This window comes from Pteropus vampyrus, unplaced genomic scaffold (genome assembly GCF_000151845.1).
Source record: "Pteropus vampyrus isolate Shadow unplaced genomic scaffold, Pvam_2.0 Scaffold23, whole genome shotgun sequence".
NCBI classification, from domain to species: Eukaryota; Metazoa; Chordata; class Mammalia; order Chiroptera; family Pteropodidae; genus Pteropus; species Pteropus vampyrus.
The window spans coordinates 1,275,916-1,295,732 of NW_011888804.1; the positions used below are offsets into that span (position 1 = coordinate 1,275,916).

At 54.3% G+C, this 19,817-nt stretch overlaps 2 protein-coding genes and 1 long non-coding RNA gene across 5 annotated transcripts in view; 1 reads left to right on the forward strand and 2 right to left on the reverse strand.

The window, feature by feature from the left end:
* Positions 1-31: 31 nt before the first annotated feature.
* On the reverse strand, positions 32-6,552 carry LOC105289195. Of its 3 annotated transcripts, XR_002779300.1 has the most exons (8): positions 6,384-6,508; positions 4,567-4,699; positions 2,816-2,952; positions 2,323-2,477; positions 1,788-1,904; positions 1,446-1,531; positions 1,175-1,228; positions 32-495 (listed from the first exon to the last, which is right to left on the reverse strand). It is a non-coding gene; the product is annotated as an uncharacterized LOC105289195 (long non-coding RNA). The 3 variants fall into 3 exon arrangements; XR_002779301.1 differs by having other exon boundaries at positions 2,323-2,952; positions 6,429-6,552; XR_895651.2 differs by having other exon boundaries at positions 2,323-2,952.
* On the forward strand, positions 779-8,387 carry HPD (4-hydroxyphenylpyruvate dioxygenase). Its single transcript, XM_011355756.1, has 11 exons — positions 779-874; positions 1,197-1,239; positions 1,432-1,514; positions 2,440-2,529; positions 3,473-3,576; positions 3,987-4,064; positions 4,563-4,725; positions 4,865-4,936; positions 6,375-6,497; positions 8,063-8,179; positions 8,272-8,387. The coding sequence occupies exons 1-11, from the start codon at positions 794-796 to the stop codon at positions 8,380-8,382; spliced, it is 1,065 nt and encodes a 354-aa protein (XP_011354058.1). The 5' UTR covers positions 779-793; the 3' UTR covers positions 8,383-8,387.
* A 3,730-nt stretch (positions 8,388-12,117) lies between these two features.
* The window catches only part of SETD1B (SET domain containing 1B), a 23,199-nt gene continuing 15,499 nt past the window's right edge, over positions 12,118-19,817 (reverse strand). Inside the window, exons 13-18 of the mRNA XM_023528151.1 lie at positions 19,640-19,811; positions 18,621-18,787; positions 16,820-16,951; positions 16,595-16,714; positions 16,381-16,518; positions 12,118-14,670 (exon numbers count right to left, since the gene is read on the reverse strand). Of these exons, the coding sequence (XP_023383919.1) occupies positions 14,497-14,670; positions 16,381-16,518; positions 16,595-16,714; positions 16,820-16,951; positions 18,621-18,787; positions 19,640-19,811 (903 nt within the window). The 3' untranslated portion in view covers positions 12,118-14,496. The remainder of the gene's footprint in view (positions 14,671-16,380; positions 16,519-16,594; positions 16,715-16,819; positions 16,952-18,620; positions 18,788-19,639; positions 19,812-19,817) is intronic.

The following is a 19,817-nucleotide window of genomic DNA, read 5'->3' on the forward strand; positions in this document are numbered from 1 at the left end:
GTTCATTCCTGCCCGCCCCCCACCCGCCCGAGTGAGCTAGGTTCAACCCTCGCCCCCTCTAAAAAAAAAACGTCAACCTCCTCTTAAATTCCTGCCGGTCTCTTAAACCTGTCTGGAAGTCCTTCCCGAGATCCGGCTGAGATTCGTGTGGCTGCAGCATAAGGCTGTCTCTCTCCGGGAAAGCGGGGCAGGTCTCCGGAGGGGGCTTCCCACCCCCCACCCCCTAGGAGCTCAAGTTCAACACAACAAACCGGATTCGCTGCTTGGAGAGGCTGTGGGCTGGTGGGGTAGGGCGGGGGCGCAGTGCTGGGCTGAGACTGGGGACCAGGGAGGTGGCTAGGGGACACGGCTCCACCTGCACTTGTCTGAACCCACGTCCAGGGCCTCGGCCTCACTCCTTGTCTCTCTGCAGCCCGAGAGAGGCCGATTCCTCCACTTCCACTCCGTGACCTTCTGGGTCGGCAACGCCAAGCAGGTAGACGCCAGGGCAGGGTGCTGCAGCGGGCAAAGGGAAGGCAAGAGGGCCCCGTGGACAAGGCAGGCCGCCAGCCAGGCAGTGATTGGCCCCCAGGAGGGGAGGGTCACGGCCAGCACGGAGACCAATGCTCGGGAGGGACACCAGCACGAATCTTATCTGCGGTCAGGAGGGGTCAGAGGGACAGCACCGAGGCAACAGGGCAGACCGGCTGAGGGGGACTGGGGGCTCTCACTGGGGGCTCCCCAGGATGGTCCCTTGGCCCTCGTAAACCCACTTGCAACTCTGCTCCAGGCTGCGTCATTCTACTGCAGCAAGATGGGCTTTGAACCACTAGCCTACAGGGGCCTGGAGACAGGCTCCAGGGAGGTGGCCAGCCACGTGATCAAGCAAGGGCAGGTGAGTCCCCAGCCCAGGACCCCCACTCACCTGGGAGGCCCAGCCCTCTCTTCTTGCTAGCCTCTGAGCAATCCCCATGGGCAGGCCTGACCCGGCAGCTCGCCCCACGACCCTGGGGATGTCTGGCACGGGAGGGGCCCCCATCTCTCAGGACTGGGGCCAGGGGCAGAGCAGGGGCTGGAACCCAGGGTCAAGCAGTTGGAAGGTGTAATTTGATCCTTTGGCCCCATCAGGGGTATCTCAGCGGTGAGCAGGGCGGGCAGGGGCACCTGCCCACACTCTCCTGAGCCACCAGCTCACCTTCTTCTCCTCTGTGTCTTAGATTGTGTTTATTTTCTCCTCTGCTCTCAACCCCTGGAACAAAGGTGAGGAGGCCCTTGGGGAGCGGGGTTTGAGGTGCTGGGGGGTGCAGACATGGTATGGTGGGTGGGGTCAGGGACGCAGGGGCGGGTCAGGGTTCAGGGAGGCGGGCTAGAAGGAGGTGGAGCCCAGGAGAAGGGGAGGACAGGTGAAGGGGCCACGACTCCAAAGCCACCCGCTCCCCCTGCCGGCCACAGAGATGGGTGATCACCTGGTGAAACACGGTGACGGAGTGAAGGACATCGCGTTTGAGGTGCAGGACTGTGACTACATTGTACAGGTGAGACCACGGCTGGGCTGGTGTGGGGACAAAGCAATAAGGCTTGGCCCACCCTCTGTCAGCCAGAGGGACCCCCTCAGTCAGAGCTGGAGGACACTTCTGTGTTGGTGTGACTCCATGCCCCTGACTGTGCGCCCTCTCACTGAGCCTCAGTTGCTGCGTGTATAAAATGGGGCTAACCACAGCATCTACCTCGCCGAGTCGTTACAAAGAGGAAATGAGATCATAATGACCATTTCTTGAGCACGACTCTGAACCAAACGCTGTACTCACGAGGCAGTTTTGAGGTTCAGAGCATAGGTTCCAGAGGCAGACTGCCCGGGTCTGGATCTCATTAGCTGTGCGGCTTTGGGCAAGTGACTTAACTTCTCTGTGCCTCAATTTCCTCATCTATAAAAACGGAGAGAATAACGGGACCTTTGGTGTAACGTTGCTGTGACGATAAAGAAGTTAATACCCACAACAGTGCCTGACATGTGATAAGCACAGACACACAGTAAGGTTTTGGTAAACAAATGCGTGAATCACACATACAAGGCACTTGGCAGAGAGTCTGAGACGTAGCAGGTATTCAGTTAATGCCGGCTCACGTTCTTTTTAGGCAACCACCCTTTTTACAGATGGGGAAACTGATGGGGAGGGGGAAGGGCCACAAGTGAGTTAGCAGAGTCAGGACAGACCCCCACAACCCACTTGGTTTGTCTCCCACAGCCCCAACTCTGGGCCTGGGCCTCAGTTTCTCAATCCACCAAATGCACATGAGGCATGGGTCTCAGGGGCAACGGCAGAAGCCGGCTGGGGTTCCTACCTGGGGCTGGAGGGGGCTGCAGCAGGATCACAGAGCGGTGATCACCCAGGAGCAGCCGGCAGCAGCTCTGGGAGGGTCCAGCCCTGACCGCCCCTCCCACCCCCATCTCCCCCGCAGAAAGCCCGGGAAAGAGGTGCCAAAATCATCCGGGAACCCTGGGTGGAGCAAGATAAGTTTGGGAAGGTGAAGTTTGCCGTGCTGCAGACGGTGAGTTAACTTGGCTGCTTCCGCTCTCTCGCCGTTGGCACCCACGGAGAAGCCCTCACCCCGACTCCTTAAGCCATCCCTCCCTCGTGCCTCGAAGCACAGACTTCTCCCTCAAGCCTGACCAGCGTAATGCTTGGCCAGTGTACAGAGGCTGATGAGAGCCACCAGCCACCCTGAAGGGCTTCCCTTCCTCCCCAGTCAGGGGGTGACAGTATAGAGAGGTAAGCTTCAGGCAGGGGCTTGGAAAGAAGAGAGGTATGAGGTCTGGGGAAGCCCCACCCCGCACCAGCTGTATGACTGAGCAAATCACTTCACTTCTTCGTGACTGCACTGAAATGAGCAAGGACTGGAGTCGGACCCGGTGTGATCTGGAACACGCTGCCACGTCTTTCCGTGCCTCAGTGTCTGCAGCTACAGCCCCTCCTAGGATTATTATAAGGGTCAAATGAGATCATTCGTGTATAGCACTCAGAACAGTGCTCGACGCTCAGCAAAGATGACCAAGTCTGTCTAGTGCCTGTGTTATTGTCACACAGAGACAATCGTAGGTCCTACCTTCTCAAGTTAAAATATGGCTTAAAGATGGTTAGGATCGAAAGAGCCTCCAGCATACTTCGATCCAACACCCGCATCGTTCTTCATTTAGTCCGCCTATTTCTACTGAGAACCTACTGGGCACCGAGCACTGCCCTAGGTGCTGGGGACACAGTGGTGAGCAAGGAAGTGTCCCCGCCTTCACGAAACTTACGGACCCATAGGGCAGACAGTTGAAAAAATTACCGAATGACAGACTGAAATTCTTTTTGGAAAAGGGAAGTGACTCGCTCACGGTCACGCATCAAGTCAGGGTGAGTCCCTGGCTGGAACCCAGGGCTGTGCTGGTGCCCTGGCCTCGGTGGGGGTGGGAGCTCAGAGGCTGAGCCAGGCTGTTTTCCACCCGCAGTTTGGGGACACGACACACACCCTGGTGGAGAAGATGAACTACAGCGGCCCATTCCTGCCTGGCTTCAAGGTCCAGGCTTCCACGGACACCCTACTTTCCAAGCTGTGAGTACCCCCCGGGGCAGGGGTGGGGTGGAGAGCGATGCCCTTCTCCTCGATGTGGGCTGGGCTTCTCTGGGAGAGCAGAGTGTTGCGGGCCTGTCGGGGAGCCCCTGAGGGTCCCCAAGGGTGGCTTGAAGAGGCAGCACAGAGGCTAAGAGCACAGGCTCTGGAATTAGACTGCCCAGGTTCAAATCCTAGCTCTGTCACTCTAGAGCTCTTCGGCCTTAGCAAGTGACTTTATTTCTCTCCACCTCAGTCTCTTCATCTGTAAAACGGGGCTAGTACAGGTGTGTAAGTGGACTCAGAATGGTGCTAAGTGATAAGCAGCTATAATTGTTATTGAGGGGCCGACAAGAAGTGGGGCATTTAGGGAGTAACCTTGTCCTCACCCCCTGAGCACATCCTTCTCCCAGACCCCAGTGCAATCTCGAGATCATTGATCACGTCGTGGGAAACCAGCCTGATCAGGAGATGTTACCTGCCTCGGAATGGTGAGTCCCCGGCCCAAGCCCTTCCCGCAAAGGGACAGGCCCATTCCCCAGTTCTTGTCTGGGACCCCAAAGTGGGAAATGGGGCACAGGCTGTAGGAGGGTAGTGTGAGGTCACCGATTCAGCTGTTCCCTATGGAGACCAAAGGAATTAAGGCCCAAAATGATCCACAGGTCCTCCCTCTGAGGGACCTCAGGGGATTGGCACAGGTGGGGTGTCCTCAGGGAGGCTCGGAAGAAGACTGTCATTACTCAAACAGCATCCTAGTGTGAATTAGAAGCAAGTGCGTGTCTCAAAACATTTGCATCTGTGGAGCCTTGCCATATAAGGATCTTGGTACAAAACTTTGCTTCCATCTGGAGGAAAATTGTCATAATAAAGGTACAAATCTATGATGTATGTGAGGTAGACGGTTGTTCCCTCAGGAAGCAAATTCTGGAAGGTGGAAGAGGGGCATGGAGTCAGTCCAGAGCCAACATGCCCTTCCGGCCACCCCACAGGTACCTGAATAACCTGCAGTTCCACCGTTTCTGGTCCGTGGATGACAAGATGGTGCACACGGAGTACAGCTCTCTGCGTTCCATCGTGATGACCAATTATGAGGAGTCCATCAAGATACCCATCAACGAGCCAGCGCCTGGCAAGAAGAAATCCCAGATTCAGGTGGGGTCTCCCCTGGGCCCCAGGGTCCCGGCTGGGGAAGAAGAAAGCAGGGACGAGGTTTGAGGGCTCTTGTTGGGGGGGGTGCAGTGGGGTAAGTGACGGGGCCAATGACAGGAGTTTCCTTGTTTCCCTCCCACAGGAGTACGTGGACTATTACGGGGGCGCCGGGGTGCAGCACATTGCTCTCAAGACTCAAGACATCATCACAACGGTAAGAAGCCCGTTCCTGGCCTTAATTCACCTCCTGTTCAGCTCCAGCGCCCATCTCTGAGAAATGGCGTCGGGGTGGCGATGGCAGTCCTGAGCCCCCTTCATTGGCCCAGAGGGCTGACAGGGCCCCCCTACTGGTCCCTGCCACTCATGTAGGCACATTCCCACCCCAGAGAGTTCAGTCTCTCTGCAGAACATTCTGGGCTTTAGAAACAGCAGGTGCCAGGGAAACAGGAAGCCTGGATTCTCTTTCCAGTCTTGCCAGTGACTTGCTGTGTTTCTCTGGGAGGGGAGGGGGTTCGACCCCCTCTCTGGACGTCAGTTGCCTTACCTTGAAAGTGAGGACATTAGGCTACAAGATCCATTAGGTCCTTTGAGCCAAATTAAATGTCCTGAATCTATGGATCTAGCCCTTGGGGAGGCTGGGTCCCACCTATTTGTTATGAGCCAGTATGGCAGAGTGGACAAGAGCCTGGACTGTCCTATTTAATCCTGGCTCAAGGAAGAATTCACTGCATGATTCTAGCAACTTCATTCATTCATTCATTCATTCATTCACTCACTCACTCACTCAATAGAAGTTTACTGGGCACCTATGTGCCAGGCACTGTTTTAGGTACTTAGGACGTTATCAGCCAACAAGACAATATGGAAGCAGAAAACAAAATACATAAAATATATACGTTAGGTGGCAGTGAGTGCTCTGGAGAAAAATACAGCAGGACAATGGAAGAGGGAGGGTGAAGGACACCGCATTTTTAAATAGGGCTGTCCCCGAAAGGCCTCACTGAGAAGGAGACATTTGAGAATGCAGAGTTGGAAGGAGAGAAGCCTGTGGATACACAGGGGAAAGTGCCCCAGGCAGAAAGGACAGCCAGGGCAGAGGAAGACTGAAGGAACAGCAAGATCAGTGTGGCTGGAACAGAATGAGTAAAGCGGAGAGAGGTAGGAGATAAGGTCAGAGCGTCAGACGGGGAGCAGATGGTGAGGACCTGGAATGTGACTCTGGGACGTGATACCACCATGGGGTAAGCGAAGGAGGGATATGACTCATATTTTAAGAAAATCATTCTGGCTACTATGTTGAGAGTAGATACTTAACCCCTTAGATACTTAATGCCTCAGTTTCCTCAGCTATGAAATGGGGATAATAATCACCCAGATGCCTCAAAAGGTCACTGCAGGGACATAATGAGGCAAGACATAGGAAGTGCTTGAGACAGGCACCGGTGAGCACTCCGCAAATGTTAGTGATGGCTATTCTTCTAACGGGCCCCACAAGACCCAGACGAGGAAGAGGATGAGGTCACAGGACACTCTGGCAGTTTGAGAGAGGTAAGATAGGAACCCTGCCTCCTCCTGGCCCAGCACCTCCACTTGGGTAGGGATGTTGAGCATGGAGAGAGAAGGAGGCTGATCTTGACCTTGCCCCGAGACAGATTCGCCACCTGAAAGAGAGAGGCATGGAATTCCTCAACATTCCGTCGACATACTACAAACAGCTACGAGAGAAGCTCAAGTCAGCCAAGATCCAGGTGAAGGAGAACATGGATATCCTGGAGGTGAGGCTGGCAGGCCCCCTGGTCAGGTGGCAGAAGGAGCCCCGAGTTCCATCTTGCCTCACAAAGACTGTTGAACTTCTACTCCGCGGCAGGCACTGGGACACAGAAGGAAACCAGATCAGGTCCCTGCGGTCATGGCACTTGCATACCAGGGGAGAAATGACAGACGAATAAATAACACAGACACCATCAGAGAGGGAGAGAGTAGTGCCAAGCAGAAAGTTAAAATAGGCTATGACAGAGAGTGACCTGGGACTACTTTACAGGAGGCAGTCAGGGAAGGCTTCTCTGAGGAGGTGACATTTCAATGAAATCTAGATGACAAGAGGGAGTTGGCTGTGGGAAGGGCTGGGGAGAGAGCAGTCCTGGCAGAGGGAACAGAAAGTGCAAAGGTCCTGAGGCAGGAGCAACCTCTGTGCGTCTGAGGAACAGTGAGAAGGCTCAAGTGAATGAAAGGAAGCGTCTCAGGAGTGGCCCCAGTTATAGAGGTAGGCAGGGGCTGATTCCTTTTGTAGGCTATTTAGGATTTTGGATTTTGTTCTTCTATGGCCAGAAACCAATGTAGGGTTGTGTGTTTTGTTTTGTTTTTAACAGTTTTAATCATACAGAAGTCACATAACACAAGAAATCACTCTTTCAAAGTGCATAATTCAGTGATTTTTAGCTATTCACTATGTTGAGCAACCGTGATCAAAATCAATTTAAGAACATTTTCATCACTCTAAAAAGAAATCTCATACTCCTTAGCTATCGCTTCCCAATCCTACCATTCCTCTCTTCCCCCAGCCCTAGGCGACCACTGATCTAGCTCCTGTTTCTACAGATTTGTCTTTTCCAAACACGTCGTATAAATGGAATCATAATACGTGATTTTTTGTGACCGGCTTCTTTCACACAGCATAATGTTTGCGAGACTCATCCATGTCGTAACGTGTGTCAATACTTCATTCCTTTTTTTATGGCTGAGTAATATTCCATCGCGTGAATAAACAACAGTCATTTTGACTATTATGAATAATGCTGCTATGCACATTTGTGTACAAACTTTTGTGCGGACATATGTTTCAGTTCTCTTGGGTAGATGCCTAGGAGTGGAATTACTGGGTCATATGGTAACTCTAGCTTAACCTTTTGAGGACCTGCCAGCCAGCTGGTTGAACTCAGCCACTGTACCATTTCACATACCCAGCACTAACCTACGAGAGCTCCAATTTCCATTGGAGGGTTTTAAGCAGGGAATGGCATGATCTGATTTTTAAAATACCCCTTTACGTCTGTGAGGAAAATGGATTGTAAGAAGGCAAGAGCAGAAGCAGGGAGACTCCTGTGGAGGCTACCTGGGTGGTCCAGGCCAGCTGTGGTGGCTTACACAAGGACTGTGGCAGTGGGGTGATAACAGGACAATTTGGGGATCTATTGTGGGGCGTCTGTAATCGCTGGAAAAGACATCTTTTCTTGGTTTAGTGGGTGCAGGAGCCCCTTCCTATGGGCTTCCTAAGGACTCCACCGTGCCAGGCTATAGGGCCGGTTAGCCTCCCCCTAATCCAGCCCTGTCTTCCGCCTAGGAGCTAAATATCCTAGTGGACTACGACGAAAACGGCTACCTCCTGCAGATCTTCTCCACACTCATGCAGGACCGGCCCACGCTCTTCCTGGAAGTTATTCAGCGCCACAACCACCAGGTACCACGGGGCCCCACCAAGTCCAAAATGGCATGCAAGTTAGCCCGACTGGCTTCCTGGACCCGCAACTCACCTCCTCTCTCCCGCTCCAGGGTTTTGGGGCCGGCAACTTCAACTCACTGTTCAAGGCTTTAGAACTGGAGCAGACCTTGCGGGGCAACCTCACAGACCTGGAGACCAACGGGGTAGTCCCCGGGATGTAGCCCCCGCCCACCTGCAGGCGCACGGCAAGCCACGCCCCCTCGCCCTGGAACCCGCCCACGCCACAGGCCCGGAACAGCAAGCCCTTCTTATTGGCCGCTCCCTTTAGACCCCGCCCACCAGCCGGGCGTGGACTCCCAAGGTCCCGCCCACCTCCTGACCACGCCCCCTAGTTCGGGCCGCTCCCCGCTCCCGCCCTCCGGAATAAAGCCGACGGGGTTTCAAGGCGATGTCTTGGCGTTTTTTGTGCCGGGCTGGAGCAGTGACGCCGTCTGGTCGCCAGGGGGCGCTCAGAACGGCAGCGCTGCAAGAGGCATCTCTGTAACGGGTTCGCAGCGCTGCGGAAAACGAGGCGCGGTGTACAAACGCTTTACAGATAGGACCGCGCGGGTCAGGGGGAATTTCGGAACCAAGTGGGTGCAGAGGGCTTACACTCTAGAGGGGAAGACAGACAATCTCGTTTCATGGAGTAGTAAATGCTACTGAGAAAATAAAGCAAAAAATAAAAAAGAAGAAGAAGAGAAAGCAGATTATGTGGGGGTGAAGCTGCGAGGGGGTACTAATTTCGATCGGGGCAAGGTCTCTCTGGGGAGATGATATTTGGGAGCCGGGAAAATCTGGAAAAAGAGCATCCGCATCCTGTCTGGTGGCTTTATGATCTCTAAAGATGAGCTGTCCCCAACTTTGCTGCCCTGAGCCCAAACTTCTGGACATAGGAAAAGGGAAGGTGTCAGCTAAGGTACTTTGGGAAAGCATCCTTTCTCCGCAAACACTGGACATGGTTCCTGTTCTGAGAGATAGAGCAAGTGGGAGGGATCTGAGCTCCTCAGCATGCCAGTCACCGGTGCCCTCTCCCGCCAGCGCCGCTCGTCTCCCCAGCCTTGGTCCCAGTGAGAATTCCGCTTGGAAAGAAGCTAGTTCATACTCAAGTGTGAGTGACCCTTGCAAAATAATGACACAGTTGGGAGATGAACTACTAGTCCTAAAACTCTTGGAAGGAAAATTTTCTTCAAAACCAGAGAAGAGGAGGTGGGGGCAAATTGGATCTTTCCTTCTGCTGATGCTTAACAGCCCTCCCTGAAGATGACTCAACTCAGAATTAGAAGCAGGTGAATCTCAGTGTAAGAAAAAAACCTAAGTTGATATAATGAGAGAATTGCGGGATTTTTTTTTTTTTTTTTTCAGATAATAGAAATCAGGGCTTCTGGGATCATGAAACTTCAGAAATAAAAGGAACATCAGCAAGAACCCAGAGAACAATGCAGGCTCCAGGCCCAGGGGCTGTTGGTTAAAAATACCCTCTCTCTATTTACCTATGGCTTATGCAAAGAAGGGAAATTCTATAACCCAGGAGGGCTGAAAACTGGTGGCTCACAGGCCAAATCTGGTTCACAGATGTATTTTGTCTGTGTGGCTTCAAGCAAATTTGAGTCAACATTTCAGAAAGTTGGGATATTTCACATGCAAATTCTAGGATTCTTGGAACCACCCGGCGATCCTGGGCTTGCCTCCCTGTGCCCCAACAATCAGCTGGTGCCAAGCGGTGGGTGCCTCTTTAGATGGGACCTGGGCAGAGTAGCCCCACATTAGCTGAGCGCATAGAGGGAATCGGACTTCCCGGGTCCTCACTCCCAGGTCAGCTGCTTGCTAAGCTGTGTTACCTTGGGCAAGCTACTGATCTCTCGATGCCTCAGTTTTCCTCATCCGTTCAGTGGGGATGAAGTGACGCTCTTCTAGTGATGCTGTGAGTCTAACAGCAAAGATGTTTAAAAGAGGCTGGCTCAGTGTCAGTGCTGTGTTTGTTGCTTTTGTTTTTGTTTTTTGTTTTTTATTTTTCTTTTTTTGGAGAGGGGCTTGGGTGAGGGGCTCTACCTGAGCCTACTTGGCACCCCCTCCTCACCCCACCCCTGTCTGCCCTGCACATGCAGATGTCTCTCGCTGAGGCTCCCATTTCGGTCCCTATAGCAGAACCAGTGAGGAAAGGACTTAACCTGAGGGACCGATGGGCAAAGGGAGAAGTGGATGATTTGAAGAATAAGGGAGAAAGAGAACCATCAGACTTGGCAGCTGAGGGAAAGGGAAAGTCCAGGATTCCTGGGTTTCGAGCTTAGGTGACCAGCAGCAACAGTGATGAGCGAAGGTGGAGAACAGAAATGCCATTGACCCAGGTGGAAAATACAGCAGGAGGAGCAGTTCCGAGAGGGAAGATGAAGGCAACTCCAGTTTGGATCATTTCTCTTATGTGCCTTGGGCTGGACACCCTGGGTTGTCCTCCTGCTGCCCTGCAGGGCCCAGTAGGTCTGCCTCCCCCTATTCCCCCTGAGTGCCTCCGGGACCTATTTTCCTTTCCTCTCCCCGTCCCTTACTCAGCCACAGCCTCGCAGGCCTCCTTGCTGGTCCTCACGCTAGTTGGGGCCCGGCCTCAGGGCCTTTGCACCCGTTTCTCCACCCTCTGCAGTGAGAGAATGGACCCTTGTCTCCTTTGAGTTTTGCTCCCATGTTGGCGAAGTGGACTTCCCAAGCCGCCCTATTTAAAATTTCACTGCCCTCCCAACTGCCACCCTCTCCTCGTCTATAGCATTTACTCTTCATGTTTGTCTGGCTCACCCACAAAATCACAGTCACCATGAAGATGGTGAGTGTTTCCCCACTCCTGTGTCCCCAGTGCCTAGAGGGGTAGCCGGCATATCGTACGTGTTCAATAAATGTTGGTCGAATGACCGAATGACCAGAAGCTGCCTCTACCTTCTTTCCTGGCTCGGTCTCACCCTCAGCAATTTTTCTGTTCCCACGAACCCACCTGCAGTGAGGATTACCTGTCTGCACGTACGATTCCAAAGAGCAGCCCACTGCTGACGGACAGCGGCCCTGCCTTCGTCTCTTAGCTCGCAGCAAAGCTGCCAACAGCATCCTGGTGCATCTTGCTCATGGCTATTAGGTTCGATTCTTGACAGGGCAACATTTGGGGCAAGAGTTTATGTGCATTTAGAATACTGATTGTTCATATCTAGTTTTTCCTCCTAAAGGTGGTGGCAATTTCTGCTGCCGCTGATAGTGCGCGAGTGTCCCCTGCCCCACGCTTGCCAACAATGGGGACTTTCCATCTAATATTTGCCACTTGACAAGGGAAATGGTATCGTGGTATAATTTGCATGGCTCTAGTAAAAAAGTGAGATACGGCATCTTTTCAATCATGCGGCTTCTTGCCAAGATTTTGAGTCTGTCCTCGGGGATAGGTGGACATTGTTTAACAAACCCTCCGGGGGGCCCTCAGTCACCCTGCCACTGGATCAGAAAGAGCTGAGACCGACCCAGAACACCACACGCACTTACATACATCTAAATCTTCTCAAGCTATGACTATTTTATCAGCCCCTTCCCCACTCAAATGCAGGCAAGAACACTGTCTCCTTAAATTTGAAACATTTTTGAGTCCTTCTCGTGATGGCAATAGGATATTGGATCTTGTTTTCTTAATTGCAAACTATTAGCGGTGTTGGAAGCTTCCAGAAGGAAAACTTTAAGAAGCGGTGCAAGGTCTAGTCTGACGATAATTTGACCTCGTTCACAGAATTCACCTACAGGCTCAGAGTTTAAGAACTGCTGATCTGAGTGGACCACATCCCACCTAGGCCCTCTCCGTCCCCAGCCCAGCCAGCCCACCCCCCATGAGAGCAGGTGTGCCCCCAAAAGAAAGAAAGGAGAGGGAGAGAGAGGAGAGCAAGAGAGATGGCGTGTCTGTAAGAAAAGTCAGTATATTTATGGTTTGCTTTATAAAAGTTACTATAATACAATGGTACATAGTATTGAATTCACAAAAATATGAACAAATATTTACAGCAAGACACACCCACAAACGGAAACACTTCTCTTCAAAACAAGTTACACACGGGTGGTAGAGCCTATATGCACAAACATCCCTAAAACATACGGGTTCTCTTCTTTTCAGGAGGAGGAAAGCAGGGAAGGAGAGACAAGGGGGAAAAAAAAAAAAGCAGAAACCCTCCACTCTTCAAAAGCAAAGATTTGTTCAATGAAAATGAAGTCATCGAAAGAAAAATGAGCAAACGCATTTCCGGACATGGCAAACCATTTCGGGGGTGGGGTGGGGGTTTCTGGGGACGGGGAGGGCCCGGCCCCTCGCCCGTTGGGCGAGGTGAGGCCAGGGTGAGGGCTAAGGCTGGCCCCGGACCCGGTTTCCCCCATCCCCCCTCCGCTTCCTTTGTGGGGAGAGGGGACAGAATGGAGACAGCCCCTTGGGGGCTGCACGAGTAACTTAAATCAGCCGTCTCTACAAACTACACATTTCCTCATTGAAAAATAAATATTTCCTCGGTTGCACAATTAGGCAGAAAACCGCAAACGGAAGAGAAGGTCACCGCTATGCCCAGGTCCCCTCTCTGTGTCTTAATGCCACTGATTTCGTCGGCCTTGAAACCAGAGGGCACAGTCTCAAACAGAGAGGGCGTGGGGTGAAGAAATTAAAAAAAAAAAAAAAAACACACAAGAAAACCACCAACGACAAATAAAAGAGAAAAATAACAATTCTTTGTACAGAATTTACATGATAACAAGCTTGACACAAGCTGAGATACCAGAGGCCAGGGCCCGCATCCGCGGGGTGGGGGCGGCCCCACCGGGAGCTGTCCCGTCTTGGTGAGGATGACTCCTGGTCACGACAGTCACTTTCCATAAGTTATTTACACGCCTGCTCTGTTTTCTGGGGTGCGGGGGACTTGCGCGTGCGTTTGTGTGTGTGTGTGTGTGTGTGTGGTTTTTTGGAAGTACAAAGAAATGAGCAAAAAAAGTCTTCCCACGTGTTTCTACAAGAAACAATGTTCCCGAGAAAAAGTCCTTTATGATGGCCTATACATACAGAAGTGGGCTCTGAACTTCAAAAACCTATTTTTCCCTTCGTTTTGATATTATACACGCACAAGGAAAAAAATCCATAGAAATAAGCCCTGAAGAGGATGATGGCAAGGGGGTAAAAAGGGTTAAAAAAACGGTCAGATTTAGATCTGAGTTTTAAAATCTTTTCCAAGATTTTCCTTTCTCTGGGAGAAATAATCTCACTCTGAAAATAAATATGCTCTCGACTTCTTGGATCAGGGGGCTGCCGGCAGGCCGAGTTGGGGTGCGGGCTGGGGGTGAGCAGGTGAAGCTTATAAACAAGAAATGCCACGTGCACGCGAGGTCAGACGCCATGGTGGCCAGAGTGGGGCGCTGCCTGCCCTAGGGGCCCCTCCTTGCCAGTGAAGGTGAGGGCGGCAGAGAGTGGACACGACCCCTCCCAGTCCTCGTTGCTGGCATTCGAATGAGAAAGTAAACATTGAACCCAAGATTTTGGAGGTGGCAGGGTGCGGGGTGGTAGGGAGAGCCCAGAGGGGGACTTCTCGCCTGGGACCCGCTTGGCTCCACCAGGGCCTGCACGGGAGACGGCACGCCCAGGCCGCTCGGGAAGGGACAGACTTGGGGAGGGGGGTCTTCTCCTCACTGAGTCCGCCAGCAGAGAGGGGGGCCTAGCATAGTGTTCTGAGGTCAGAGCCGCCTGGCCTGATCCCCCTTCTCTTCAGCACCTGGCCCAGTGCCCTGGTTGGGGGCCGGATCCAGAACATGGGCCCACGCACCGTCAAGCTGAGGCCTCCGCAGCCCCCACCGAGGGCCCTCGCTCTCTGATTCTGCCTTCACATTTCAATGGTTAAAATGTCTTTTCTTATGACGAGAAAAAAAAAAGAGAGAAGACAAAACAACATAGCAGCATTCGTGGAAAGAGACTGATGATGATGACGGGACAGAGACAGGACAGATGGAGGAGGGGCAGCGGGACAGCGACACACAGACAGAGGGCGTTCATGCTGGAGGTGAACACAAACCCTCCAGGGAGCATTTTTAGAAACCATGAGACATGGGCTGACAGACAGAGAAGCCCTTTCCCACTGAGGGGCTGGAGCCACGGGGGTCCTGGGGGTAGTGTTGGGGCGCCAGGCCCTGACATGGCCACTGGGTAGAGGACAGCACCTGAAATGGGGGTGGGAGGTGGGGCCAGGCCCTGGGCCGTGGAGTCCACGGCCAGGAGTCCCTGGTGGTGGCCGACATCCGACTGGGCGCCAGGCCTAGTTGAGGGTCCCCCGGCAGTTCTCGGAGCCACAGAGGCAGGGGATCTTGACGTCCTCGATGGGGAACTTGTAGTCATAGGTGATCTCCTCGTTGACGCTGATGTGCTGCTTCGAGTAGATCACGATCTTCTTCTGCGACTCCACCGTGATCACCTTGGCGTAGCAGTTGGGCTGTGGGCAACATGGGAGGGGAGGGTGAGCCGATGACCCAGCCCCGCCACGGCCCCCAAACTGAGCCCCACGCTCAAGGCCTTGCCTGCTTGCCACATAACCTCCATGCCACTGCCACGTGGATGACAAGGACCCCTTGACTCTGATATTAAATAAGAATGATGATAGTAATCGATTATTTCCCAGGGCTTTGATTTCCATTTACACCTCAGGTGACTCCTAAATTTGTATTTCTAGCCCAGGCCGCATTTCTGTGCTCCAGAGGAGGGTCAGCAAGCTGCCCCGCCCCCTCTCCACAAATAAAGTTTTATTGGCACGTAGCCACACCCATCATTTACATTTGGTCGGGGCTCCTTTCTTTATTTGCCAAGAGATGGTCTGGCCCACAAAGCCAAAAACACTGTCTACAGAAAAGCTTTACTGGCCCTGCTCCAGATCTGGCAACCCTACCACTGCCCAGCGTTTGCCTTGGCAGCTCCAGGAGACATCTTTGACGCAATAATCTCAAACCTCAGCTCTGGGGTACAGCTGCACCAGGTCCCCAGGACTCCAGGCCTCCGCCTCCCACGTGCCCTGCGCCAAGGCCAGATCCGGCCACCGCCATACCCAGCTGGTTGTCTCTGAGGCCTTCTCGATTTTACCCCCTGCCTTCCACCGGCTGCCACCAGCCATGCCCAGACTGTGGTGGCTCCCACTGCCTCTTGTCCTCAGGGAAAACCCACTTCTGACTCTGAGGCCAGGGAGATCTTCCCAGAGGGAGGGCAGACCCTGTCACCGAGGGCTCGAAACTTTCCAGTGGCCTACCTTGGCTTTAAGAAACTCCTCTGCCTGCCTACAAGGCTGAGTGGCCTGGCCACTCCAACCCTGCCAGCCTCATGCTGTCACCCACCCGCTTGCCCCCTACGCCATGGCATAGCTCCCCCACCCCCGCCCCACGTGCTCTCCTTCCCCCACCCTCACCCTCTGAACTGGACGCTCACCCCACTCACTCCCTCACCTGGAGATTCCCTCATCCCTTAGATCTCACAGGAGAGTGACAGGAAAGTCCCTACCCTCCGGACAATGATCACGGAGAGCAGGGACCGAGAGCTCGCTGTGTCAGCACATGCATGGGGCCGGCTTTGGAGGGCCCATCCAGTCCTCCAGACACCCTGCAGGAGCCGTGTTGTCACTCCCGTCTTACGGGTTAGGAAACTGAGGCACCAAGACATCCAGTGAGAAGCCCAGGCCCTCACTAAGAAGCGACGCCAAGACCGGAAGCCAGAGCTGGGGCACTCACCCAGGACCAGCCTGCCCCCCGCTGGAGCTCCCCACATGTCTTTAGCATGAGTCACCCTTACCAACGCCCCCCCCAACAGGCGTGTGCCACCCACTACGATCACCGTCCGCCACATGTGGCTATTCCAGTTTAAACTAACGAAAGTTAAAAGAAAAACTCAGCTCCTCAGTCACACTAGCCACGTCCCAGTGGTCAACACGAGGCATAGCGAGCGTTGTGTCTGCAGAGGACAGCGGTGCCCCAGGCCGGGAGCCCGACCAGCGGGGGAGCTCGCGATCGCCCAGGGCCACTGCCTGAGCACCGCAGTCCCGCTGCGCCCATTTCACGGGCAGAGGAGCAGGGCGCTGTGGACAAGGCCTTGCACCCCGCCCGGGTCCCCCGGGGCTTGGTGAGTGGCCCGCGCTGGTCCGCGGCCCGGGCCAGGCACTCACGTTGCAGCTGTGGTTAATGAAGCGCGCGAAGTTGCCGCACTTGGTGGCGTCGATGATGGTGTCGTGGTCCACCCGGAACATGTAACTGCTGCCGATGCCCTCGTCCTCGTAGCGCTTCTCCCGCATGTCCGCGATCACCTGCCGGGAAGACGCCTTAGTCCCGGCTGGGCCGCGGCGGCTCCGCGCCGACGCCCGGCCGCCGGGCAGTGCCTACCTGGCGGATGTTCTGGCCCACGTACTCGATGACCATCTCGTCGGCCGCGATGGGCTCCATGGCGAACAGGCCCCAGTCGTGAATGTGGCTCTTGCAGAATTTGAGCTTTTTCTTCCGGAACTTGGGGCGGGAAGGAGAGGAGGGGTGAGACCCTGGTCTCAGGCTCCGCTGCCACCCTGGTCGCCCTGGGGTGGGGGTGGGGGTGGGGGTGGGACGCGGCCTCACCTTGAGCTGGTTGAACTTGAGCAGGTCGCTGTCACAGCTGCCAGTGAAGGAGGACAGCAGGCGGCGCTGCTCGGAGCGCCGCTCGGAGCCGGCGCGGGTGGAGGCGTGCGGCTGCGCGGGGATGCTCATGCCCTGCGGGGCGGGCGCGGCGTCAGGGGCGGGGCGCGGCGCGACCCACCGACCGCTGTGCCTGCGGCTCCCTCACAGCCCTGGCGACCTCGCCCTACGCTCTGGGTCCCTGTGGCCCCAACTTCTTCGCTCTGGTCTTATCTGTGCCTGTCCTGTCCCCAGGTGTCACCTCCCTTTCCCACCAGTATCTGGCCATGCTCGAGCTCCTCCAGTCTTGAAGAAAACGACATAACTTAACCTTTACTCTCGCTGTCTTTTCCCTCCTCGGCTTCTCGGACGGAAGATGGTGGGTGTCCATCCGCCCTGAGCCTTGTGACCCTCGCCAGGGCCCCTCTGTCCTCTCCAGTTCGAAATCACAGCTCCTTCCTTGACACCCTCGCACCCCTTCCTTCTCTTGGCCTCCCTCGTCCTCCCTGCCCAGCCCTTAGTGCTCAGAGCTGCACCCCTCCCCAAACGGGCTCTCCCTGCGTGAGCTTGTCCTTGCTGTGACCTTCCAGCAACATCTCCATCCCGATACCTAAATTTAGGTCCCTAGACCGGAAGTCCCCTTCCCGACATTGAGACTGTACTCATGTATTTAACCGCCTGGCAGCTGCCACCTTCCTTCCCACTTCAGTACCTGGCATCCAGGTACCCAGTCCCCCAAGCCAGACCCACCCAATTCCCTTGTCTCCTACACCCACCCAGGCCCCGGTCCCATCCATTCGACCCTCCTAACAGTCCTGATTCAAGCACATCTCCTCTTTCCTCATAGTCGTCCAACTCCAAGTATGTCTGGCCCACATACCCGCAGCCTGGCATGGAAACTGCAGCGGCAACATGGCTCCCCACCGGACCCCTGCAGTCAACTCCCTACACCGCCGCCAGGACAAGTTTTGAAATTCACAGACTGAACCATGTCACCCTCACCCCCTCTTTCAAATCCCTCCTGTGGCTTGCTGTCACACACAGGACACAAACGTGACCTCGTCACCACAGTCGTCCAACCACAGCCTCTGGGGCCTGATGACCTTTCTCTGGCCACAACCGGCCTTTGCTCTCTCGCGCCACCAAGCTCTGTCCTCCCTGCCTCGGGCCCTGCTGGATTTCGGGAACCCCTCTCGGCTTTAACGTTTTATTGAAGTCTTTCCCTGCTTCTTCGTGGTCTCTCCCAGTTATCCACATGGCTCATTTCTTTACTTCATTCAGGTCTGGCTCAAATGTCACCTCCTCTGACTGGCTCTGACTCTCCAACCCGTAACCTCCTCTCCCGTTTTCTCCATAGTATTTCCTCCACCTGGCAGTCTACGTTTATTTGTTCATTTGATGATCTCTTATCCCTCACTAAAATGTAAGCTCCATGAAGAAAACAAGTGTTTTGTTCACTGCTGTAGCCCCAGAAGAGCACTTGAAATACAGCACATGCTCAGCAAATACTTGCCTAATTTAAAAAAGAAATGAATGGACCCTCTGGAAATGCAACTCAACTCTGCTCACGTCCCCTTTCTAAAACCCTTTGGAGGCTCTCCACTGCCCACCACCCACCTCACCTGAGCACCCAGGTAAGTAACCTCCGTGTGCCTGCCCCTCTGGCTCCACAACCTCTACACCTGCCTGCACCCCCTCCAGGAGGACGTCCACCTCCTGCCCAGGCCAGGAGGCTCCGGCACATGCAGGCGCCGGGTGGCAGTACCTGGGTGTCTGCCGGGGGCTCATCCGTGCTGGCGCGGCTGCTGTTGAGGTATCTGAGCTTGTCCTTCTTATCGATGGTGTAGAAGCCCTCGCTGCGGGCACAGCCCGTCACGTGCTCACGGATGCCATCATCCCGTTTCTTTTTCTTAGCTGAAGAGAGGCTGGTGGGTGGGTGTGGGTCAAGGGCCACTTGGACACTGATGGCAAGCCCTTCCTGGTCACTCAGGAGACCCGTCCCACCAGCCCAGCCTCTCCACCCTCAGACCAGTCTCTAAGAGGCTACAACATCCAGCTTCACTGCCCACCCCCACGCCACCGACTGCACAGACAGCCGGAACTGTCGGGGTGCCTAGTCGCATGGCCCTGGGTGTGTTTCTTATCCACTTTCTGCAAGCTGGAGTAATAATGATGCCTCCTGAATGATTACATATACTTAGGGCACTTAGCAGAGTTCCTGTCATAAAGTAAGTGCTTAATACGTCTGTCTAGTACAGGAATGATGAGGGCTCCAACCTCAAAATGCTGTAAATACAATTGACTATGATGACTGCATCATGGTCAGGAGCCCCGATTTGCCTGGGTTAAAATCTCAGCTCTGCTACTTCGTATATGACTTTGGGCAGGTCACTGAACTTTTCTGAGCCTTGGTTTCTACATATGTAAAATAGGAATAATAGCCCAATCGCGCTGGGCTGTTGAGAAGGTTAAATTAGGTTGATAAGGGCCCAGGAAGAGCAGGCCCTCGGTCAGTCTCTGCCACCATCACGTCGTCATGTTTGGCCCTAAGACCTGCTAACCATCTAACTCTGGGGGTGAGATGGCCTGGCACAGAGGACGTGTTTTAAGTGCCAGTGATAATTCCGTACAGAGCCCGGCCAGGGCCGACACAGACACTGCTCCATAGGTGACCGTGGCTCAGGCTATTGCCTTCAGGGGTATCGTGGGAGTCGGGGCCCAGAGACATGGTGAGGATCCCTGTGCGCTAGGAGGTGTGGGCCCCCGCCCCGTCCGGCAGGATATAGGGGTGGTAGACCCAGAGCGTGTCATTGAGCCAGTCCATGCCATTGTCCTGCTGCAGCAGCCGCTCGTAAGTGACACACAGGAAGCGGATGTCCTCCTCGTCAATGCCGCCATTCCAGATGTCATACAGGATGGTCATCTCCTCAAACTCTGTCCGGGACCGGAAGAGGGGCTGTGG

Excerpts from the sequence above, each read along its gene's own strand:
- HPD (XM_011355756.1), top strand. The coding sequence starts at position 794 with ATGGGCTTTGAACCACTAGCCTACAGGGGCCTGGAGACAGGCTCCAGG. Across the intron at positions 2,530-3,472 it reads AGTTTGCCGTGCTGCAGACG|TTTGGGGACACGACACACAC; the intron begins GTGAGTTAACTT and ends TTCCACCCGCAG. Across the intron at positions 3,577-3,986 it reads GACACCCTACTTTCCAAGCT|ACCCCAGTGCAATCTCGAGA; the intron begins GTGAGTACCCCC and ends TCCTTCTCCCAG.